This window comes from Eleutherodactylus coqui, chromosome 5, assembly GCF_035609145.1.
Source record: "Eleutherodactylus coqui strain aEleCoq1 chromosome 5, aEleCoq1.hap1, whole genome shotgun sequence".
Taxonomy (NCBI): Eukaryota; Metazoa; Chordata; class Amphibia; order Anura; family Eleutherodactylidae; genus Eleutherodactylus; species Eleutherodactylus coqui.
Window position 1 is genome coordinate 254,412,256 of NC_089841.1, and position 24,427 is coordinate 254,436,682.

At 43.9% G+C, this 24,427-nt stretch overlaps 1 protein-coding gene across 1 annotated transcript in view; it reads left to right on the plus strand.

Moving 5' to 3' along the window:
* TM6SF2 (transmembrane 6 superfamily member 2) overlaps positions 1–13,248 on the plus strand; it is a 29,839-nt gene extending 16,591 nt beyond the window's left edge. Inside the window, exons 5-10 of the mRNA XM_066604528.1 lie at positions 1,326–1,408; positions 6,494–6,618; positions 6,702–6,803; positions 8,343–8,435; positions 12,611–12,730; positions 12,861–13,248. Of these exons, the coding sequence (XP_066460625.1) occupies positions 1,326–1,408; positions 6,494–6,618; positions 6,702–6,803; positions 8,343–8,435; positions 12,611–12,730; positions 12,861–13,067 (730 nt within the window). The 3' untranslated portion in view covers positions 13,068–13,248. The remainder of the gene's footprint in view (positions 1–1,325; positions 1,409–6,493; positions 6,619–6,701; positions 6,804–8,342; positions 8,436–12,610; positions 12,731–12,860) is intronic.
* The last annotated feature ends 11,179 nt before the right edge of the window (positions 13,249–24,427 follow it).

Here is a 24,427-nt window from a genome sequence, read left to right on the forward strand (position 1 = left end):
TACAAGAATCTTTATAAGACATGCCAAAAGAGATTTCCCACGCTTAGACTATATTCACACAGGTGAGTGTCATGTCGGGCCAAGAAGCGCTCCCCGGTCTCAGGCTTGCCAACGTGTGTTTTTCACTCAAAACCGCCTCACATCTCTTCTGTGAGATTGCGATCCTCCGGTGTGTGTTACACTATTGCAAATGTTTCTCATTGATTTCAATGGTAAACATCACATCGCACTCGCATGCACATCACACGGCTGGCGATGCTCATTCAGAATGGGCGAGGCGTTCCCAGGGAACGCCAAAAGGTACCACATGCTGTGATTTTTATCCTGACTGTATGACTGCGAAGGAAAGAATCGCTCACATGAATAAGTCCAATCAAAAGAATAAAGTTCATATTCGTGCAAGTTTTGTGCTTAACGCATAAAACACGCATGAAATTCTCTCCGGTGTGAATAAGCCCTCAGAATAATTTTCCCCATGGAGAAGTGTTTGGTTTCAGGGAGACCTCATATGCTTTGCCGTAATGCTCCAACCACAAAATATACAAAGCATGCAGATAAGTGTTCTGAAGGAGTGAGCAGGTAGGTATTTTCTTATTGCTCAGTTATTTTAGCAATATATAGACTAAGTTTCCACGAAAATAAGCCCTACCCGGAATTTTAAGGCGGTTTGAAATATAAGCCCTAGCTGCATTACATTAAAAGAAAAAGAATACATTCCTAGCAGGCTCAGTCCAGATCCCTCCCGCTACTCTACGGAGCTCCGACGTGCGTCTTCCAGTGCTCGACTGTCTACAGCAGATCACTTCCTGGTTACGGGATTCATCAATCCCACCCCCAGAAAGCGATGGCTGTCATTGGTTCTTGAGCACTGCTCAGCCAATCAATGCAGTGCTCGATGAACCGATGCAATGGCTGTGATTGGTTCATCAAGTGCTGCATTGATTAGCTGAGCGGTGCTCAAATCCAGTCAGAGCCATCGCTTCCTGGAGGCAGGATTTATGAATCCTATAACCAGGAAGTGATCTTTTGTGGGCGGTCGAGGATTGCAAGAAGCACGTCGGAGCTCCTCAAAGCAGCGGGAGGGACCTGGGCGAAGCCTGCTAGGTAAGACATCCCCTGAAAATAAAACCTAGCGCCTCTTTCGGGGCAAAAATTAATATTATATAAGACAGGGTATTATTTGGGGGGAAACATGGTAGTAATAGCTGGTCTAGATCCTCTTTTGCAATCAGATTGTTAATTTTTATTAATGTTCTTGGTACTGTTGTGCTACTGCAGCCTACTTTATCACAAGAAAGGGTTTATTTTCCTGTTTTTGTACCCAGGGAGAACTACAAGACAGTGGGCCTTTTCTGGTTGGGTTCACTTCTTATGAGCATGCTGGTATTTTTACCTGGGAATGTGGTTGGTAAGTTAAGACCGACATCTATTATTTACCTCTGAGAACTTCCTTCTGGACTTGGCCATACAGTGGATGCTTACCAGGCACAACTCTCCTTCCTTGTTTATCAGGTATGACTCCATACATTTGGTTGTGGCTGTATCTGGTAACCAATGAAGGGGCTATGACCCCATCAGCCAGCTGGTCGGCAGGGGTGTCAGAGCCAAACCAATCCAAAGGATAGGCCAGCAATATTATGGTCCTGGAAAAGAAGATTTTTGTACTTGCTGTGAATTCTCTTTTTCGTTTCATTCATTCGGGGAGGGGGTGGAGGGACAACTTTGACCATGGGTATAGCTACTGCCACTAGGAGGCGGACATTAAGCAGAAAAACGTATGAGCCCTCTTACTAGCTATATCTCTCCTGCAGATACCAATCTAACCAGTTTGTATGCAAACAGTAGCAGCAGCCAAGTAGGATATGAAAAAAACTGTTGATATAACAATACTAGTGATTATTAGGAAATTATAGTACCAGTGTTTCTGATGGTGCAATGACAGCTCTGCTACATGCATGTCATGCACTCAGCACTGCTACATGTACATCACATACAGCTCTGCTACATACATTCTTCATCCCATCACAAGCAGCACAGCATTCGGGATGAAGGACCTGTGATGATGTCACCGTCATGCTCCACCCCTGATCATATGATGGTAACATCATCACAGATCCTTCAACCCGAGTGAGTTACATGCTCCGCCCCTGATCACATGACGATGAGGTCATCACAGGTCCTTCATCCCAAGTGAGTGAGTTACATGCTCTGCTCCTGATGACATTACGATGACGTCATCACCGGTCCTTCATTCCTGTGCAGATTACGAGTGGACTACATTCCTTACAAACCCCCTGCTGCCTCAGTTGCTATGGAATACTTACGAACACCTAGCCAGACAGAAGCCGTGTGCTTAAAGGACCTTTGATGATGTCACCGTCATGTGATCAGGGGCAGAGCATGTAACTCACTTGGGATGAAGGACCTATGATGACGTCACCGTCATGTGATCAGGACAGATAGGTGGTCAATAGTATTTTGATGAATACTGTAATTCCGAGTAGCACAATGTGCACTGTCAAGAACTGACCCCCCCCCGACAGGGAGGAGCACATGTAAAGTACTAATAACAGGCTGGGTGGGTGCTATGTCCCCCAATGAACGAGACGAGAAGGAGATTCTACTGTAAGTACAAAAATCTTGTTTTCTTGTGTGTATAATTGGGGGACACAGCTTTGACCATGGGACGTTCAAGAGCAGTCCCTGGGGTAGGAAGATATATCAGGATGTAAGTGGTCACTTAGCCATCCGGAAAAAAACACACCAACCGAGGGAGGCATCTGCAGTTGCAAAGGTATGCATCCATTAAAAAACTTTGAAGACCGTTGAAAAGACAGGTCTACCTCCTACAGACACTAAGCTAAAACTGGTTTGCTTGGTGCCTGCAGGAGGGGTATAGCCCATAGGACGGCTTAACACTTTTTTTCTGCTTAGTGTCCACCTCCTAGTGGTGGTAGGTATAACCACGGTCAAAGCTGTGTCCCAAAATGATAGGGACAAGAAACCCCTGTAAATATAGCCAAGTGTACTATTTCTTTATCTCCAGACGCCAGGTGCTTATGTCCATATGTCTACTTTTTGGGTTTATAATCCTATTTTCTTAGAGGAAATGTTGCATTTTGTGTCAGCTTCCTTCGAAACCGGTTACACCTTAATGAACGTATATTTCAAAATGTAATTGAAAACACAGAAAGAGAATTATTAGCCGAATCAATAGTAGATTGACTTACTGCAGTAGTTACAAATATTGAACATAAAGTATCACGCTGGGCCACGTTTAATGGTAAATTGGCAGCTGTAGGAGTACAAATTGGCTTAATGTGGCACAGCATTCTGTCCGTTTCCTAAGTACATGTGGCACTTCCAGAGCCTCCATAACCCTAATACATTCATAATACATTCACTAGATTTGTAAATAGATATGGCAGTATCTGCATTAGACGTAGACTGGGACACATCATTTCAGCCAGGAGAGATACTCAGCAATCATATAGTGCTGCCGGTCTCTGCATTCTGGCAGGAGTATGCGCCATTATACATACTCTATATTATTTCTATACACGTCAATGGAATAGCACAGGAACAAAATACACGCAGCCACAGTATTGCTCTCTACTCGGGCTACCCTCAGGGACCTGCCGTGTATATACAGGTATATTATTAGATCAATCAACACTGGACTGTTTGACCAATTTAGATTATTAGTGCATTGCAGCTAGTTTTATAAGGTACTACCACTGAAAATTCAACTTTTGACATGCCTTTTATCAGTCACTTTTTGCAAGACCAGAAAGGCTGCTTTCACATCTGTGTCGGGGGTCCGGTTTCCTGTTCCATTTGGGGAGCAGGAAATGGGAATCACCTGGCTGAATGACTCAGTCTTATGATGGAACAGTGCTGAATGGACCCAGTTGACTATAATGGGGTCCATTCGCTTTCCGCTCAGCTGCCCTGCATTTTACTGTAAGAAAAAGCGCTGATGTGAATCCAGCCTAAGATTTTCATTTGTGTTGAAAAAAGGACTCTGTCAAATTTAGCATTTTTTGTAATCATTTTCTGCCATTTTTCTTTTCAGTAGTGTTATAGTGGCATATCTTAGTAGCTGGCCTTATTCCTGTAGCATCCATATGGCAAACTGTGGAATGGAAATTGGGAGGGCGCAATATGATCATTAAGCAGCATTAAGATATATATCTTTATACCCCCATCTCCAGCTGCACGGCCCATTAGATATATCATTGAACCTTAATGGGATTCTACAAGATTACATGAAATCTCACAAGACCACATTCAGACACAAAGATAACCTGTTGGAAGATTTAAGGACATTGTAAGAGTGTATATTTCAATATTTCGTGTTGTCACTGTATTCTGAGCTGAATATATATATATATATATATATATATATTCAACTCTAAACGGAGCAGCATAGTGCAATTTAAAACGAAGCAATTTGTGCACGAGCAGCCGTAACCGTGATCCTGTGACAAAGCAAATACCACATAAGGTTCATGGCACTCCCAGAATAATTGAATACAGTTCTTTACTTGCCCAGTTCAGCGTTTAATCCCACCAAAAAGGTTTGAGAAACATCCCACTGGGTGAATAAAGAAAATTAGGGCCTAACTTTACACCACCTATTAGTTGGCTTTGTTTATTCTGAAAATTGCACCACAATGAGGGATAGCTAACACTAGAGAAGAGAGAGAGGATTCAAAAAGATCTGGACAAGCTTGGAACAGTGGGCAGTGACTAACAGAATGGTATTTAACAAGGAGAAATGCAAAGTCCTACATCTGGGCAAGAAGAATGAAAAAAGCACATATAGAATCGGAGGAATTGGGCTAAGCAGCAGCACATGTGAAAAAGACTTGGGTATACTAATAGATCATATACTGAACATGAGTCAACAATGTGATGCAACAGCCAAAAAGGCAAACACAATTCTGGGATGTATTAAGAGAAGCATAGAGTCTAGATCACGTGAGGTCATTATTCCCCTCTACTCTTCCTTAGTCAGACCTCATCTGGAATACTGTGTCCAGTTCTGGGCACCCCACTTTAAAAAAGACATAGACAAACTGGAGCAAGTTCAGAGAAGAGCTACCAAGATGGTAATTCCACATCTGGGAATGTTTGGCTTACAGAAGAGAAGGCTAAGAGGAGACTTAATAGCTGTCTACAAATATCTCAAGGCTGTCACAGTGCAGAGGGATCAGCCCTTTTCTCATCTGCACAAGGAAAGACTAGAAGCAATGGGATGAAACTGAAAGGGAGGAGACACAGATTAGATATTAGAAAAAACTTTCTGACAGTAAGGCTTCACACGGCAAGATTCTCGTGTTGCAAGACGCACAGATACCGCACAAATATGAACCCCATTCGGGGTCATACACATGAGAGATCGTAGCACGTCTTATCTTTGTGCATGCCCTCGCATCACCTTGTCTATTGTTTTCAATGGGGCCAGCGACCTCATTACACTGCGTGCTAGGTGCACGCGAATGCGATGCGAGGTCTCCCATTGATAACAATGGGACACACCCCACGATCCTCTGCTGTGGCAAAATCGCATGTTGGCGAGTGCAATACCAGGCCATGATTCACGGTCTGATATTGTACTTGCCCGTGTGAAGTAAGCCTGAGGGCGATCAATGAGTGTAACAGGTTGCCACAGGAGGAGGTGAGCCCTCCCTCAATGGAAGTGCTCAAACAAAGGCTGGACAGACATCTGTCTGAGATGAATCGTGCCCTGAGCAGGGGGTTGGACTCGATGACCCAGGGGGTCCCTTCCAACTCTACCAGTCTAATTTGGTTCAATTTTTGTCACAGTGTCACATCTAGGCCACAGCCCTGTTCACAAAGTCACGCCTTTGACAGACAAGTGAAAGTGTCTAAAAACACCTGATAAATGCGGTGCATAGCATGTAAGTCGGTTTTGGCTCCCTTCCAGTAGTAAATTGGCCATATTCTATTTATGTATCCTGAGAGCGCTGAGAACTTTACGGAGTTTATAAACATATGTATTAACGTTTAGCAGATACAAGGGGACGTGTACATTTATTGTGTATCTTCGTGGGATCCTAAATTTGGTTATTGGTAAATCTCTCATTAGACTTTGCAGTTTGAGCTCCATCAGTGACTCATAGCTCAGGATGAACTGTTAGAACTAATGTCTGATTTCATGAGGCTTGGGAATAAAACTTGTCTCCTATATCCCACTGTGTCACTATGATTTATGTCTAGATGTGTCATAGTGGCCTGAGAGACAAACGTGTGCTTCTGTCACTTGCAGGATGAGAGATGTTGGATCTGGGGGCGTATATGCCTTATTGTACGGCAATGAGATCTCACTAGGGGCCCATGACTCAGTCAGTGTCACTTCTATTGTACTCTGACATAAAGAGAGATAGTTTGCTCTTGTTCGTTTGTGATAGAATTCTTATCTCTTTGCTGCAGTGTATTTTTACAGAGTCGTGTGATTGTATTTCAGGGAAATATGGGACAGAGGTTCGCCCTGCCTTCATCCTTAATGTCCCCTACCTGCTTCTTCCTGTCTGGGCAGGAATGAGGATATTCAGAGAAAAGCATGCCTTTACCAAAATAGCCGCTGAGAAGGTAACATTGGCAGGAATGTGACGCAGAGTATAAAACGGTTTTTATTTTGCCTATAAATGTATGTTTTTTGTTCTTCCTTTCAGGTGACAATGGCGCACAGTGAAGGAATTTTTCAACGCCCTTTAGATATTGCACTGATTTTGTATCTGTTAGGAGCAATTACATTTACTCTTTTTAGGGGTATGGTAAGTATAAATATAATGATATTTCATGCACTGTTGCCTATTGTGCACGTACTTGACGAGGATACTTTCAGCCATGTAGTCAAGAAAATAGTAGAGAGCGCCACAGGTAGGTGTAATCCAAGACTGAAAGGATATGCTTAAATAACTCAGATGAATCTTTTCCTCAGTACTCCGATCCTCTGGGTCAAAGGAGAGCTGCAGATACAAACCGGGGGGTCTGGAGACCAGAACTCCCCCAGGTATAACAGAAAGTAGGATGTCAGAAAAAAGTCAGCGCTCAAATTTGGAGTGAAAACGAAGGATGACTTCACATACAAGAAGTGGTTTGTTGTGACACTTACTTGGAAGGAGGGGGGTATGATGCACAAATGCCCCCTCCTATGAGTGTCTTCCACAGGATACAAAACTATGTTCCAGAGCACATAGTGATAAACAGGATACTTTAATCAGGCAACGCGTTTCGGTGCAGTGTAAAGCACCTTTCTCAATCCATACCTATGGCTTTTGTATGTGAAGTCGTCCTTAGTTTTCACTCCAAATTTGAGCGCGGACTTTTTTCTGACATCCTACTTTTAGCCATGTGTCACTATATTGGTGTCAATAGCATTATGTCAAGCTGATGTACCTCGAGACTGAACGTGTGATCTGGAGCCTCCTGATGTACTCAGATGTGCATATTCACAACTACTGTCTTGTTTAAGATGGCTGTTCGGCTGGGCTCAAACTGGGCGGATTTGCCGCAGAAGTTCCATCCGAAATTTCGCCGTGGCAGATCTGTCTGCGGCCGGTAATTCCAGGATTAGCCAGCTATGTGGACGAGATTTCTCAGAAATCTCGGCCACACGGGATGGCGAATCTGCCATGGCAAAGCGGATTTGCCGGCCGCAGTATGTGCCGGCGAAGTGCCGCTGGTTTTGAAGCGGCGAATTTCCGGCGTAAATCTCGGGTTTTTTTGCTGCGGCCAAACCGCGAGATTTTCGCCCGGAATCCGCTCAGTGTGAATCCAGCATTCAAGTTCCAGTAGTTATAAAGATAAACGACGAAGGCTAGTCTCACACGACTGGATTTGCATTGCAAATTCCGCGGTTGCCGTCCGCATGTATTTTCTATTTTTTCTTCACACTTGCAGATACGAATTGCATGTTCCGCGAGCAGAAGAAAAATCACAGCATGGCTCTATTTTGCCATGGAATCCATGCATACGGCCTCCATTGAAGTCAATAAAGGCATCCCACCCACAGCCCATACTCAGTTAACATTGCAAATACGTCATCGCTAAGCAGCGGCGCGGGAAATACATACGATGACAAAAAAACTGTACTGCGCATGACCGCCTGAGAGTCTCTGCGGTCATCCGCAATAGAGTTTAATGAGGTACACAGGGTCACCGGACGGGGCTCACAGCCGGAATCCGCTGCGGGATTCCTTAATGGAGCCATAAAATGTCCATTTGCAGAGCCATTAGGGTATGTAATGTTGTATTCCCAACTAGTGGATGTGCATTAATATGCTATATTCTGCTGTAATTTGCATCTATAGCTGGCACTGGACTGCCCTTCTGACACCTGCTTCACCTACATCTACCAATATGAACCATACATAAGGGACCCTGTGGCTTATCCTAAAGTTCAGGTAAGTGCTCAGTTTTCACTGTCTGCTTATTTGCACCAAAATCCACATCAAAAACCGCACCATTTGTTGTGGTTTTTGATGCAGATCTGCAGATGATATCACGCCTTCAATTGAAGGGGTGAAGTCTGTTGCAGATCTGTGTCAAAATCCGCATCAGTGGTTTGGATTTTGATGCGAATTTTCTGCAACATGGAGCTGCCGTTGGACGCGTGTTCATTCCAGGGATTCTCAATGCGGATCAATAGCTGCATCTGACGACTTCCTGGATGAACTGCCCCTATCATAGAAGAAGGAGGCCACTTCCAGTACACTTTCCTTACTTCAATAGCAGCAATCGCAAGAGACTTAGGCTGCCTGTCCACGGGCGGGTTTGAATTGCGTTCCCTATTGCGATAATCCATCTGCGGGGAACACAGTAAACGCTCTCCATAGCGTTGCTATGAAGAGCACAGCCCCCCTGTCCACGAGCAGAGAATAATTGCGATTCTCCGCTCACTGGCGGCAATTTGCAGCATGCTACGAATTACCGCGATTCTCCGTGGTCAGCCTATCTGTCAGATAGGCTAACAGCGGAAATAGTGTGCCATCTCCTGCTCCCGGGCAGCGGCTCCTGCGGCGAGATCCGCCACTATACTGCAACACCTGTGGACAGGCATCCTTTGAGAGACTTAGAAAGTAGATTGCTGCTTCTCACATGCTAGTCTTCAACTTTGCAATTGGGTTTTACTCTCTATCTCTTACAGGGGCCACAACACAAAATTGAAATCCATGTTCCGGGGCCCATCTATCATACTATCATGTAGCGCATCCATGCCTTCCTATTATACAACTCGATTGCCATTTTAATGTCAGATACCAGTACTGATATATAGCACTGGATCAGTCTTTTTGACTACAACCTGTATACATCCCTCTATACTAGGGTGTATCAACAAGGGTTTCCCTGAACCCTGGAGCTCCTTGAAAGCTCCTTAAAGGGGTTGTCCCGTGGCCAAAACGAAAAAATGTTCACACCCCAGTCCCCCATGTTAAGCAAGCATCACAAACTATCCATGTAAATCGTTTTTTTAGAGTGTTTCTACTCACCATGAAGCTGTTTCATGAAGTTATAAAAATCTTCTTCCAAGATGGCCGCTGTCATTTCCCAAGGTGCACCGCTGGTCTTCTCCCATGGGGCACCGTGGATGTTCTTCTCCAGTCTGAGCTCCACTGCCGATTACAGCCACCTCATTGGCTGATCGGCACCACGTGATGGGGCGGAGCTACGCGATGACGTGGAGAAGGGGGAGGAGCCAAAATGCAGCTCGTGAGCCCGGACCCTCCAGAAGAGGATTCTTCTCTGCGCAAGCGCGACTGTTGCGGCGACCAGAGAAGAAGTTTGGTCGTCGCCATGGAGACGGGGAGGCTGGCACCGGAGGGGGTAAGTGTATAACTTCTGTATGGCCAATATTTAATGCACGATATATATTACAAAGTGCATTAATATGGCCATACAGAAGTGTATAACCCCACTTGCTTCTGCGGGACAACCCCTTTCAGGACTCCTCAGAAAACAGCAGCAGCAAGACCTATCATTTTCACAGAAGAGATGCCCAATTATCAGCTTACAAAGAGATGCACGGATTGGAGTCAGGCAAAGCAGCCAACAAATAGAGAATGCATTACTTCCCCCTACATAAAGTTTCTTTGAGGGAGAAAAAGGAGTTACGGGTTCCTTGAGAGTGAAAATGCTTTTCAAGAGTTTCCTGATAGTAATATGGTTGAAAATCATTGTTCTACAGTGAATATACTAACATATTAGGGAATAGCCGATAATGCTTGAAAAGTACACATATTCTTTAAAACAGGAGCTGCTGAATGTCTTTCTACATTCCTACATCATTCACAGATACGGATACATATAGAGATGCTGTGTATCATATAGAGACCTTTTTTTTTAATTTTGACTTTTATAGTGTCTTTGTGAATTTGCAGATTAGTAGAACAATCTCTTGAAGTATATTCATTGAGAGCAACTAAAATCCACAACGGCGCCATTTGATATGAAGAGTCAGCAAAAAGCATGCAGAAAAAATTGAGGGCATGCAAATGTAACATTATTTACAGCAGTTCATTGCCTGTTCTTAACCCCTTCATACCACATGTATTTTTGATGTTAGGTCCAAGCAATTTCATTGTTAAATTTCATAACTTTTTTTTTCTGTCGCTATGGTTATGGAAGCTCTTGTATTTTGCAGCATGAGTTGTAGTCTTTACTGGCGCTGCTTTATAGTACATGTAATTTACTGGTTTAGGGCTCATGTCCACAGGCGGGTTTGAATTGCAGAATCCGCGCTGGGCACCGCAAATCAAGACGCCCATAGAGAAACCTGGGCATCTGCAAATAAATAATTTAGTCCTGAAGAAACCGCAGCACGCTCCATTTCAGTGCGGATCCCACACGGATGGCTTCCATTGAAGTCAATGGAAGCCGTCCAATCCACGGCCCGTCTGCAATTAAATTGAGGCTGGGCTGCGGATTCCACACATATCCGCAGTAAAGAAGGTAGAAGACCCGGGCAGGGAAGCAGAAGACCCGCAATGTCCTCGGCCGCTATCTGGGTCGGATTCTGCTGTGGGCTCCCGCATGCGGAATCGTATGCACCGTGGACGAGGCTTAACTTTTATACAACTTTATTAAAGGGGAAGGGGGTGCAAAAATGACAATCTTGCCTTTTTTTCCCCCCTATTTACCAGGTGGTAGAAATAGCAAATTGACTTTATTCTATAGATTAGTACAAATACTTCGGCATCAAATGAGTATAAGGGTGCTTTCACAAACACGGAATTGACAGCACCAGCTGTGTGGATAAGACTTAAGACGTCTTGTCCACATGGAGTGAACAGTTTTTGCACAGAATATGCATCGTATTTGAAATACGCTGTGGATTCTAAATCCACAAAATGTCAATTTATATTGTGGTTTTCAACAGCGGATTTCAACCTTTGAAGGGTTAAAACCTTGCCGAAATCTACACCATTTAGGCATCATGTCCACGGGGAAATTATATTTAGCAAATCTGCATCCCATAGAAAAGCATTTACCATCCGTGGTTAATTAAATAGCCGCGGATGGTATTTTAATAGAGATGAGCGAACATACTCGGTAAGGCCGATTTCGCAATCGAGCACTGCGATTTTCGAGTACTTCACTACTTGGGTGAAAAGTACTCGGGGGCGCTGTGGGGCGGGGCGTGGCGTGGTGGAGCGGGGGGGGGGGGGGTAGCAGCACGGAACAGGGGGGAGCCCTCTCTCTCTCCCTCTCCCCCCCCACTCCCCTCTGCAACCCCCCGCTCACCCACAGCGCCCCCGAGTACTTTTCACCCGAGTAGTGAAGTACTCGAAAATCGCGGTGCTCGATTGCGAAATCGGCCTTACCGAGTATGTTCGCTCATCTCTATTTCTTACCCAAACAGTTTCTACAGAACTCCCAGCTCTGAAGCTTGAATCTCTGTGGAGATTAATGTTTTCCTAATATACAACACAACACCTCCTCGTTCGCTCATCTCTATATTTTAAGTGATTTGCGTCTTTCGCGCACACAAAAAAAAACCCGCGACATGCTCCATTTAAATGCGGATCACGTGCAGGTGGGCTCAATTGTCCTCTATCTCAATGTATCTCCCGCATGCAAGAAAAAAAAAAAGATAATTTAAAGTGTATCTGCAGCAGAAATCCGCGCGGGCCATATTTTCCCGTGGACATGAGGCCTTAGGAGCAGCTTTCGCCGATTTTGTTGCATATTCACTGCCATTTTGCCATTGTTGAGGGTCAGCATCAAATACGCCTCGTGTTAAAGGCAGCTGAATAGTTCTTTAGTAAGGAAAAACACACAGAAAAAAAAGATTTTTTTTCCATGTTCTGAGAGCCATAACTTTATTTATTTTTCTGTCAAACTAGTCCTTCGAAGGCTTGTTTTTGTGGGATGTACTATTTTTGGTACCTATCATTTTTATAAATATGTTTTTGATGGGGAGGGGGGTGGAATGTGAGAAAAAATATAACGATGGAAAAATACTTTAATTTTTGCGAATTTGAACAGTTTTTTCCTTAATAATGTTCACCTTTTTTCAATGAATTGATTGCGTTGTAACCTTTCCCTGGAGAACGATCTGACGGATATCTCTTCTTTCCAGATGTTGGTAAATCTGTTCTATGTGCTTCCATTTCTGTGCATGTCCATCTATGCTCTGCTGGTTCCTGGCTGTACGTGGATGTTGGACTGGACGGTTGTCTTTGCTGGTGCCATGGCACAGGTAGGTTTCGGCTTTTTAGTACATCTGAAACGTTATGGAGTTGGTTGCCATCGGCAGCAGCTTTATTTTTGAACACTTTAGTTTTATACTTGGGACCTTAGAACTGATTAGTCTGCTTCTTTCTTGATAGGGTCAGTTTGCTCACATAGGATCTTCAGTCTACCACAGAACACCATATACTTACCGTGTTCCTCAGGAAGCATGGTGGGAGTTCATGATACTGAATGTTTCGTACACCCTGGGAATGCAGCTACTGGCTTACCGATGTGTTAAAAACCGAGCCTACTTCCTTAAAGACACAACGCAAACTGTGGAGGAAGGCAAGAAACAGAATTAATGCAATTTATTATTGGACTACACTGTAAGACTCGATCATGAACACATCTTTTCAAGGCACACGGGACTCTAGGCTCCGATCTTAATAATGTGAAGAAGCAAATAAGGACTTGCTAACCTTATAAGGGACCCTCAAAGAATGTTTTGCACTGGATTTCTTCTAATAAATAAGATTTCTCTAATTCTGGTTTTCAGTTTTTATCTCGTATATTAAAAACATACTTGTCTTTAGAACCTTCCTTTCTTAAAGGGGTTATATGAGATTACTAAAATATGGCTGCCTTCTTACAGAAACAGCACCACTCTTGCCTATAGACTTTGTCTGGGATTGCAGTTCAACTCCATTCATGTCAATAGATATAATCTGCAACCTATATATATGCCCCGTGAACCAACCCAGTGCTGTTTTTAGAAGAAGAGAGTAGAAATATGTTTTTAGACTCCTAACCGCCGTTAACATTGCTGCTCTCTGTATTTGATCACAGGATAGATAGTAGTATGACAACAGGCACTTGTTTTTCATCCTGTGGTAGTAGCAGAGTGGTTGGTTGTAGCATACAAGTATATAAGATATAGTGTGCAGGATTTTGTCTTCATCCAAATGTATTTTGGCTTGCACAGTAAACATGTTGTAAACTTAGCGACTAAGGCAATGCGCCCAAGAGCAGGAGCCGCCGCCGATTGTCCGCCGGTCAGCCCTATCTGATAGATAGGCTGACCGCAGAGAATCGGGGCAATTCGCAGCATGCTGCGAATTGCCTGCTGCGAGCGGAGAATCGCAATGATTCTCTGCTCGTGGACAGGTGCCAGCGCTTTCCATAGCAAGGCTGCATGTCCACGGGCGACGATCACGCTGTGTGAAGCTTTTCATAGTGTTGCTATGGAAAGCGCAGCTCCGGCGTCCAATTGCGGAGAATCATAGCAAGTCTCCGCTCACGGGATCTAAATCGCGGCATGCCACGATTCTCCGCGTCGAGCCTATCTGTTAGATAGGCGCACCGCTGAGACCTGACAGCGCTCCCCCCTCGCTTAAGTGGCGGAATATCGCTGGCAATATTCCATCATAGCCGTGGACAGGGGGCCTTAACAGGGTTGTCCAGCATGAAAAAATATGTCTGCTTTCTTCTAGAAACAGTGCCGCATCTGTTCATGGGTTGTGTCTGGTATTACAGCTCAGCTCCATTGCAATGAATGGGGCTGAGCTGGCTGTTATGTGGCTTGTATCCTGTACTTTTCACCAGTTTCCCACCTACAGACTGTATATCTAATTTTCAGTTCCCTCTGACCTGGTGAGAGTAGGCTGCTGCTATGATGTCTTCCATACACTGCACACAGAAAGAAAAAAGTTTTACTCTCTGTAACACACACAGGTAAATAAAAGCATCATGTAGGACACTACAGCAGTATTGAGCAATGTAGATGTGATTACAGTAACTGTGGAAAAGTGAATATCTCAACATTAGCTTTAGTAGCCATGTCTGTGTGAGTCATTCGCCTAATGGTGTAGATTTTTCAGGGCAAGATGTCATTTTACGTAAAATGATTTGCACTTTTGCTAGGTATCACATTAGTAACATACTTAATGTCCATTAAATTCAGCCTATCACCCCCCTAATGTGGATCCAGAAGAAGGCAAAAAAAAACATTGAGGTAGAAGCCAAATTTCCCCTTTTAAGGAAAAAAATTCTTCCTGACAGTCAGAATTATCCCCGGATCATTGACCCTTCTGAAGTAATCAGTGATAGAACATGTAATATTGTAACACTCAAGAAAGACATTCTGGCCCCTCTTAAACTCTTTTATCAAATTCATCATCACTTTGTCCTCAGGCAGAGAGTTCCGTAGTCTCATTGCTCTTACAGTAAAGAACCCCCTTCTATATTGGTATAGGAATTTTCTCTCTTCTAAACGAAGAGGGCGCCCCCTTGGTACAGTCACAGTCCTGAGTATGAACAGATCACGGGAGAGATCTTTGTATTGTCCCCTGATATATTTATTGTGACAGTGCAGTAGCAAGAGTGGCCTGTAGGGGGCCTCTGAGCGCAGTCACTGTGTTTGGTTTTGTTCACCTGCACCTGCAAGAGTGTGGCTACACAGTTTAAATTTCCCCTCCCTTACAAACTTAGGGTCTTTGAAGCTGGTGGAGCGTAGGTCCATTGAGGCCTGTGGGGCTTGAGGTTTATGTAGACCTGGTGCTGGTCTGTGAGGGACCTGCAAGCATGGAGCAGACAGGGGGTAGTCGGCCCCTCGCTCATCGCCTGTCGGGGTAAAGTCACCATCCTGGAAGGTCCTCTGGAAAAAGCTGTATGCGTTGCTGTGTGAACTGTGACAGACAACAGTGTGAAGTTGCAAATGATATGCTGGACTGTATGTATATTGAATACGCTGCTATGCTGAAATAAACGCTGGAGGAACCAGCATTTGGACTTTACCCTGTGTTTTCTGGACATCATTGCAGTCCTGCCACCTCTGGGCAGGGGAAAGTAAGCAGGAGATCCCGGGCATGTACCCCCGACTTGCCACACTATACATAGTTATTAGAGCGCCCGCTTGTTACAGTGCTGGGTATAAATAGATGATGGGAGAGATCTCTGTACTGACCCCTGATATATTCATAGTTATAAGAGCGCCCCCTTGTTACAGTCCTGGGTATAAATAGATGATGGGAGAGATCTCTGTATTGTCCCCTAATATATCTATAGACAGTAATTAGAGCGCCCCCTTGTTATAGTCCTGGGTATAACTAGATGATGGGAGAGATCTCTGTATTGTCCCTCTGATATATTGTACATAGTTATTAGGTCAACACTCAGCTGTCTTATTTCTAAGCTAAACAACCCCAATTTTAATAACCTCTCTGGGTATTATAGTCCGTCCATTCAATTTATTACTTTAGTTGACCTCTTTTGTACCTGCTCAAGCTCTGATTTGTCCCTCTTGAGTACTGGTGCCCCAAAATGTCCCCAATATTCCATGTGTGGTCTGACCAGTGACTTGTAAAGAGGAAGAACGATGTTCTCGTCATGTGCTCCTACATCTTTTTTAATGCCCCCCATGAGCCTATTTGCCTTGGCAGCAGCTGCCTGACATTGGTTGCTCCAGTTAAGCTTTCAGTTAACTACAATCCCCAAGTCCTTCTCCATGTCAGTGTTCCCCAGTGGTTTTCCATTTAGTGTGTAATGGTGACATGTATTTCCTCTGCCCGTGTGCAGAACCTTACATCTACCAGTGTTAAACCTCATTTGCCACTTTTCTGACAAAGCCCCCAACTTATCCAGATCCTCTTGTAACTACATTCTGTCCTCTTGTGTTAATTTCATTACATAGTTTTGTATCATCTGCAAATATTTCTGTTTTACTGTGCAATCCTCCTACCAGGTCATTAATAAATATATTCAAGATGTGATTGTTCCCAGCAAGAGAAACCACGTAATCTTGTAGACACGATACCTTTTAATGGCTAACAAAAATACATGATGTAATTGCAAGCTTGCGAGCCTCTCGGGCTCTTCGTCAGGCTTTTAGCTTCTCTTTCTTCCAGTAGTCTCAGTGTTACTGTGTCTAGCTCTTTCACCCAGCTTGTGGGGATTTGTAATCCGCTTCCTATTTAAACTCTCCAAAGACTTCTCACAATGCCTGCTGTTGTTGCTCATTCCCTGGGTGACTCCACGCAAGCTGCCGATGCAGCTATCTCATCTGTATACAGTTCTGTGTATCCTTTAATAGTTTATATTGTGTCTTTGTGTTCCCAGTTCCTTGTGTGTTCTGCCTCTGGGTTCTGTTTGTCTTCTCTACATAGGACTGGCTGCAGTTTTCGTCTTGCATCCTTTCCTGCAAATCTGTGCGGCTCGGTACATCTGCCTCTGGATTCCCACCCTCACCAGGTTGGTAGGGTGGTCTAGGAGACAGGGTCAGGAAAGGCAGCCTGGATCTCTCCACCACCAGGAGTATCAGGAATATCTAGTTCAGTACAGGGTGAGGCCCATTCTCCTTCTCTGTACTAAGTACCTGCATTTCCTCAGTCTTCTCCTCAGTGTCAGCTCTTTATCCTGCCGAGTCATCCCACTCGGCAGGACAACACAGTGGATCCACAACACAATACATTTCAAATCTTTTTACTATGTACTGTATATAGTTGAAGAACAGTTTAGGGTTAGTTTTACTCTCTTTGGCAATAAGTCTCTTTGTCTCCATCTTTGCTGCTTTTATCTGATTTTTATATACCGTATATACTTGAATATTAGCCGACCCGAGTATAAGCCGAGTCAATAAGTTTTATCACATAAAACTGGTAAAACTTATTGACTCGAGTATAAGTCTAGCAAACTCGAGTATATACTAGGTTAAAAAAAAAACGCGCAATATTCACCTCCCAGCCATCGTCTGTGTCCCCAGCGCGATGGTCTCCCCAGCGATGCGGCAAGCTGCTTCAGACTTCTCCCCGCTCTCATCTCTCTGCTGTGATTGGATCGAGCTCCAACCAATCACAGCCAGCACTCGATAAACCAGTCACAGCCATTCAGTGAGGTCATTCACTGAATGGCTGTGAATGATCGAGCGCCGGCTGTGATTGGCTGGCACTCGATCCAATCAAAGCGCCTACCTACACAGCGCTGACGGTGGAAGAATTCAAAGCTGACCAGGAAGATGACAGCAGGGAGAATTCTCAAGCAGCTTGCCGCACTGCCGGGGAGACCATTGTGCCAGGGACACAGATGCAGGCTGGGAGGTGAGTATAGCAGGGGTTTTTTTTTGTTGGTTTTTTTACCTCACTCGAGTATAAGCCAAGGGGGGCTTTTTCAGCATAAAAAAATGTGCTGGAAAACTAGGCTTATACTCGAGTATATATGGTATTTTATTTTTTTCCTTATAGGTTTAAGTGCTTCTTCGCTGCCTCCTTGTTTTAGTCGTTTAAACAGCTTTTTGCTGTTTATTGCCCCCTTTACACCTTTATTGAGCCACATTGGTTTTCTCCTATTCCTAACCCTTTTATCCCTGTAAGATATGAACCTCTCACAGTAAGTAATTAGGATGTTTTTAAACATTTCCAATTTATTGTCCGTACTCTTATTTTTGAGGACATTGTCCCAGTCAATAAGATTCGGGGCATCTCTGAGCTGATCGAACTTTGCCTTCCTAAATTTTTAGTATTTTCATAGTTCCCCTATAAGACTCTGTCTTGAAGGACAAGTTGAAATGTATTATATTATGGTCCTTAATTCCCAGGTGCCCCCCGACATGCACCCCTGTTATTTTATCAGGTCTGTTGGTTAATATTAAGTCCAAAATGGCCGTCCCTCTAGTCGGGTCCTGTACAAGCTGGATAATGTAATTACCTTTAGCAATTGAGGGAAACTAGTTACCTTTATGAGGTCTGCAGGTTTTGGGTTCCCAGTTTATATCCAGATAACGTCCCCCATAATAATTACCTTACTGTGATTTCACATTGGCTGTCACATAAGCACAAGTTGTTTGAAAAGTTAGTGATCACTTAAGTACTCTGCTTATGTGTTACAGAGCTAAAGCACAGTTACTGATACAAGGCTGTGCTGAAAATATAGTCATATTATAAACTCTAGAATGCCATTGTGCCCATGCTGAGGCAAAACCGGAAGATTTGTATAGCAGGTAGAAATGATTGTCAACTTCCATTTAGAGAGAATAACCTGTGTAGTTATGGGGAAGCAAGATAAAATGAATGAAAAGGCCTCAAATGAAAGACGAGGAAGGTCAGTATTTCACCACGTCCATCCTAACAACAAAAGAACTATGAGTCCATTTACCGTCATGGGAGGAGCGATGGAAGTTGGTCCTTGTACACCTGTGGCAAAACAGGCATTCTAAACCATTGGAACAGCAAAACGTCACCTGAGCAGAACATTGTGATTACGATATTTACTTTAATTCATTTTACTGCCCCATCTCTTAGAATATTGTTGGATTTCCAGTAACAGAAATCAGCACTGCACAGCGGCAAATGCTTTTAACCCCTTAGTGACCAAGCTTTTTTGTTTTTTTCACCCATTTTTGTTTTTTCCTCCCCCCTTTAAAAAAATCGTAACTCCTTTATTTATCCATCGATGTCGCTGTCTAAGCGCTTGTTTTTTGCGGGACGAGTTGTATTTTTAATGGTGCCATTTAATGTACCATATAATGTACTGAAAAACTTTAAAAGAATTCTAAGTGGAGTAAAATGGGGAAAAAAATGAAATTCCGCCATCTTTTGGTGCGTTTTGTTTCTATGGCGCACAAACTGCAACAAAAATGACTTGACAACTTTATTCTATGGGTCAGTACGATTACTGCGATACCAAATGTGTATAGTTTTTTTTGTTTTGCTGTACTACTTGTATTTGTTTTCAATGATATTTATTTTTTTCAATTATTTTCTGCTGCCATATTCTGCGCGCAATAAGTTTTTTATTTTTCATCGACATAGTTGTGGTAGGGCTCATTTTTGGCGGACATCCTTTAGTTTGCGTTGATAACATTTTGGAATACATACGACTTTTTGATTGCTTTTTATTGCATTTTTTTTCTTGGACACAGGGTGACCAAAAAAGCGCATTTCTGGAATTTTACTTTGATAGATCGGACTTTTACAGACGCAGCGATACCAAATATGTATTTTTGTTTTATTATTTAGATAATTTTATTATAAATATGTCAAAAGGGTTTTTTTTTTTAACTTTTATTACTTTTTTTTAATGTAATTAGTGAAACTTTATTGATCTTAGTTTTACATTTTCTTTTAGTCCCCAGGGTACCACAACATGCAATACTTTAATCACTCCTACAGTATCATGTAATGCTATAGCTATATGCTATAACCTTACATCATACTGCAATCTAACAGGCAGTCTATCAAGCCACCCCTCGGGGATGGCTTGTGGGCACACTGTCAAGACAGCCCTGGGGCCTCCCCAGCTGCCATGACACCTGCACGGCTCATCGCAATGAGGCCATACAGGACCCCCGAACATCGTTAGGGGAATTTAATGCTGCTGTCAGAATTGACAGCGACATTTAAAGGCTTAACAGACCCGATCGACTGAGCAGGTCGTTGGAGGTGTTACCTGTGGGTGTCAGCTTTAATAAACAGCCGATGCCCGTGATGTATGGAGGAAGGTCGCAGGGTAGTGCATGATCCTATAAGCCAGGTGGACTTAAAGACCCTTCAAAGTAATTACCATCTGACGAGTAGGACAGATCAGCACCCAGGAACTCGTTCAGGAAAAATATATAAAATCTTTTATTCCTCCAGCAAGTAAAAGCTGCGACGTTTCGACCTGTAGTCATGCTTGACAAAGACCTACTACAGGTCAAAACGTTGCAGCTTTTACAAGATTTGATACAGGTGGGCATGGAGGCTCTAGTACCCTGTTGTACCGCCTCTAGCTTGGATACAAGATGTGATACGGGCAGACATGGAGGCTCTAGTACCCTGTTGTACTGCCTCTAGCTTGGATACAAGATGTGATACGGGCAGACATGGAGGCTCTAGTACCCTGTTGTATCGCCTCTAGCTTGGATACAAGATGTGATATGGCCGGGCATGGAGATTCTAGTACTCTGTTGTACCGCCTCTAGCTTGGATACAAGATGTGATACAGGCAGGAATGGAGATTCTAGTACTCTGTTGTACCACCTCTAGCTTGGATACAAGATGTGATACGGACAGGCATGGAGGCTCTGGTACCCTGTTGTACCGCCCCTAGCTTGGATATAAGATGTGATACGGGGGGCATGGAGGCATACAGGTTCCATACAGTATTCTGTGGCATATCACTACACATTTTATATAACTGAGCCTCTAAATTGTGCAAACTCGTAGGCTGTTGCAGTTGGTGTCCCAGTTGGTCCCATACATGTTCTCTTGGTGATAAATTTGATGACCGGTCAGCTACGGAAGTGTGACAATGTAGTAGGGACTTCCTGTGACATCCTTGCTGAGGCTGAGCATTATCCTGTTGCCTCTTGGAAGCCGCCATGAGAGAACACATGTGGCTGCAGGATGTCCTGAACATATCGCTGAGCTGTCATTGTCCCTCATACCACTACTAGGGGCGACCGACTGTCATATGCAATGGCCCCCCAGACTATCACATGTGCAAGGGGCAGTGTGCCGATCCACAGCAAAGGCAGGATTGAAACGCTCATCCCTACAGACACACACATAGGCGTCATCAGTGCCCAAACTAAACCTGGATTGGTTGATGAAGTGAGTGTAGCAGTCAAGTTTCGTCGTTCATAATACCACTACAAATGGAGGCAATGCTGGGTGGATATGAAAGGCCGTACATGTAATGGGCGCCGTGAGACCAAGTGTCCTTCAGACATGTACCTAGTAATAGTTCTGACAGACACAGGGGTGTAGCGATGGTGCCACCTGTCTCTGGATGGCGAAAAATGGAACCATTGCAGCTGGTCGTGCTTGTCAGACAATCACATTTCTCTACTGGTGGTCTGTCGGGGGGTCCTGGGCCCGGTCACCTTGTGTGCCCTCATGCATCCAATGGTCCCAACACCTCCTAACAGTCAGGTTAGAATGGCCCAGATGGTGGGCAATTAGTGAATAGGACCATCCAACTTTTCACAATGCAATAATGCGCCCCCTCTCAAATACTGAAATCTCTTCTCTGCGTCGTAGAGGCGTCTAGTGGTCAACAAGCACTACACAAGCGGAAAAAGAGGTCACTACACACAAGGAGCCTCTGGGAGCCTTTTTGTAGGCCAAGGATGGAACCATTTCAAATGGTCAGGTCGTAAGACTGTTCATCTAATCACACTACAACTCTCATCATGCCAAGAACTCCTTCTAGGGGCTTGATTAGACACAATAATCCCAAAGATTAGGGTTTAATCCGTATGTTGGGACATTGGGTAGAGTCATGGAAATTGTTCTTTCTCCCTTGACCTAACACACTGTAGTGATATATGTTTAACCCCTTTTCACACTGCAGCATACTAGTATGCCATGGATGATATGCAGTTAGCATGAGCTGCCATAATATTATATTGCAGAGATGACATTTGTACCTGAAACTCTAATGCAAACAGATCTTTACACACAAAAACAATGTAAAAATAATAGATTAAAATATAAAATGCCCATACATACATTAACAAGAGCTTGTGCTCTCAAACCTGCAGAAACAGATGCCATGCAATATGTGGCTGTCATCCACCGCAAGCAGGTACTTTGCTACCAAAATTCACATTTTTGGAGAGTGCACACCATGTTGTGTATAAAAATACTACTCAATCATTTATACACACAACCACCTTCACACAATTTTGCATCAAAACAGCAAGTAAAGATTGCCTGACAATTCAAATTAGCAACTAAAGTACTTAGTGTATGTGCACACATTAAAGTAATTTTCTGCAAGTACGGGTGGCTTCACACGAGCGTGTTTTTGTGTGTACATAGGAGCGCACCTATGTACGCACAAAAACACACATGTATAAAGGTCCGTGCATTGCCTTTAATGGAATGGGTGAATTCATAATTGAGTGAGTGCTGCCTCTGATTGGCTGAGTGCAGGGACCATCAGAAGCAGCTCTCAGCTGTCATTCAATAGCTGAGGGCTGCCTCTGATTTGTCACAGAGCTCAACCAATCAGAAGCAGCCCATTCAGCAGGTGGAGATTTTAAATCCCCGCCTGCTGAATACTCCTCAGAGCAGTGCAGGAGAAGAGCCGGCTGGACTCTGCTGAGCCCCGGCAGCTGCAGAGGTGAGTATTTTTTTTTATCACCATTTTTTCTTGTTTTTCAGGGAAGGGCTTATATTTAAAGCCCTTCTTTTAAAAACAATTACAGGATGCCAGCAGCTGGATCCCCTACCGCAGCTGTCATCTGTGACAGCTGTGGTAGGGAATTCTTTATTCCCCGCAGGGATGAAGAATTTCTTTGCTGTATCTGTCACAGATGTGGCAGGTGCAGCAGGGAATTCTTTTTCCTCGTGGGGATGAAGGAAACATCTGCCGCATGCAGCTGATGTGTTCTTCATCCCTGCGGGGACATGGCAGCAGCGAAGGGTAAGTATATATATGTATTTTTTTGCAGCCGCGGCTCCATTGAAGACAATGCGTGCATTCACTATGGTGCACGCATGTCCTATGTTTACAGGCGCGCACCTGTAAAACACGGACATGTAAACACAACATAGGGAATGCGTTGGTTCTAATAGAAGCGTGTTTTTGTACGCGCGTATGCACACGCTGGTGTGAAGTCACCCTAAATCTGCACAAAATCTGCACATGGTTGTTGCGGCTTTTTGTGCAGATTAAGCTGCGAATTTCACTCATTACATTGCAATGATTGAAATTTGTATTGAAAACCAATGGCATTTCTGTGCGGACCCCACTAATATTGTACTGTACTTTGTTACGGAATTTCAATGCACGTTCTGCAGCTAAAATTCCACAACAAATTTGCAACATGTTCACATCCCAGTACTCAAGTGGCCCCTTCAAGCAAACAGAATGTGAACACGTGAGGTGTTCATAAATACCACACGTCGACTTTCACAGGTGCCCGTATTAAGGAAATGCCAAATATGCAGGGATGTGCCAACCAGTTTTTGCATACAAATTGTACTGTACTGTTTTAACTAAGGTCGCTCTCAGACAGGCATGAAGTAGTCCTTTATTATTATTTAGAACTCCTGAATTTCCTGTGATTCATCAGAACTAAAGTTAGATCACCATAACTCTATTTCTGATGAACAGTGTTTCAGGTATTGGGTTTGTAACATGTGGAACTGGTTAACAACAATTAGGGCCCCTGTCTACAGGCAATCTTGCATTGCGTTACTCAAGGTGATAATCCAGCTGCGAGTAACTCAGTGCATGCTTTCCTAGCATTGCTATTGAAAGCGCAGCCCCCTGTCCACAAGCGGAGAATCATAGCGATTCTCCACTCGTGGGACTCAGATCGCAGCATGCTGCAATTTGCTGCGATTCTCTGTGGTGAGCCTATCTGCCAGATAGGCTCACCGCAGAGAACTGTCAGTTCTATCCCCTGCTCCCAGGCGCCTCGCCCGTGGACAGGGGGGCTTAATGTTGAAAGTCGTTGGGTGAAAATGTTTTTTTCTAACTAAGGGTGCCTACCCACTTGTGATTTTTTTTCCTGTGATGTTTTGCATTTTTTCTCAAGAGCAATTAGTATAGAATGTGTTCTTGTCCTTCTGGGGTTTTTTTTCCATTTCGTGGGGTTTTTTCACATAGGAACTGTCAGTTGCATATGTGTCCTTATTTTTCTCTTAGCCGAAAACGCCGCGTTTTTCACGCGCGAAAATCGGCAACGCAAGTGGGTAGGCGCCCTTAGGGTGCCTTTCCACTAGCATTTTTTTTCCAC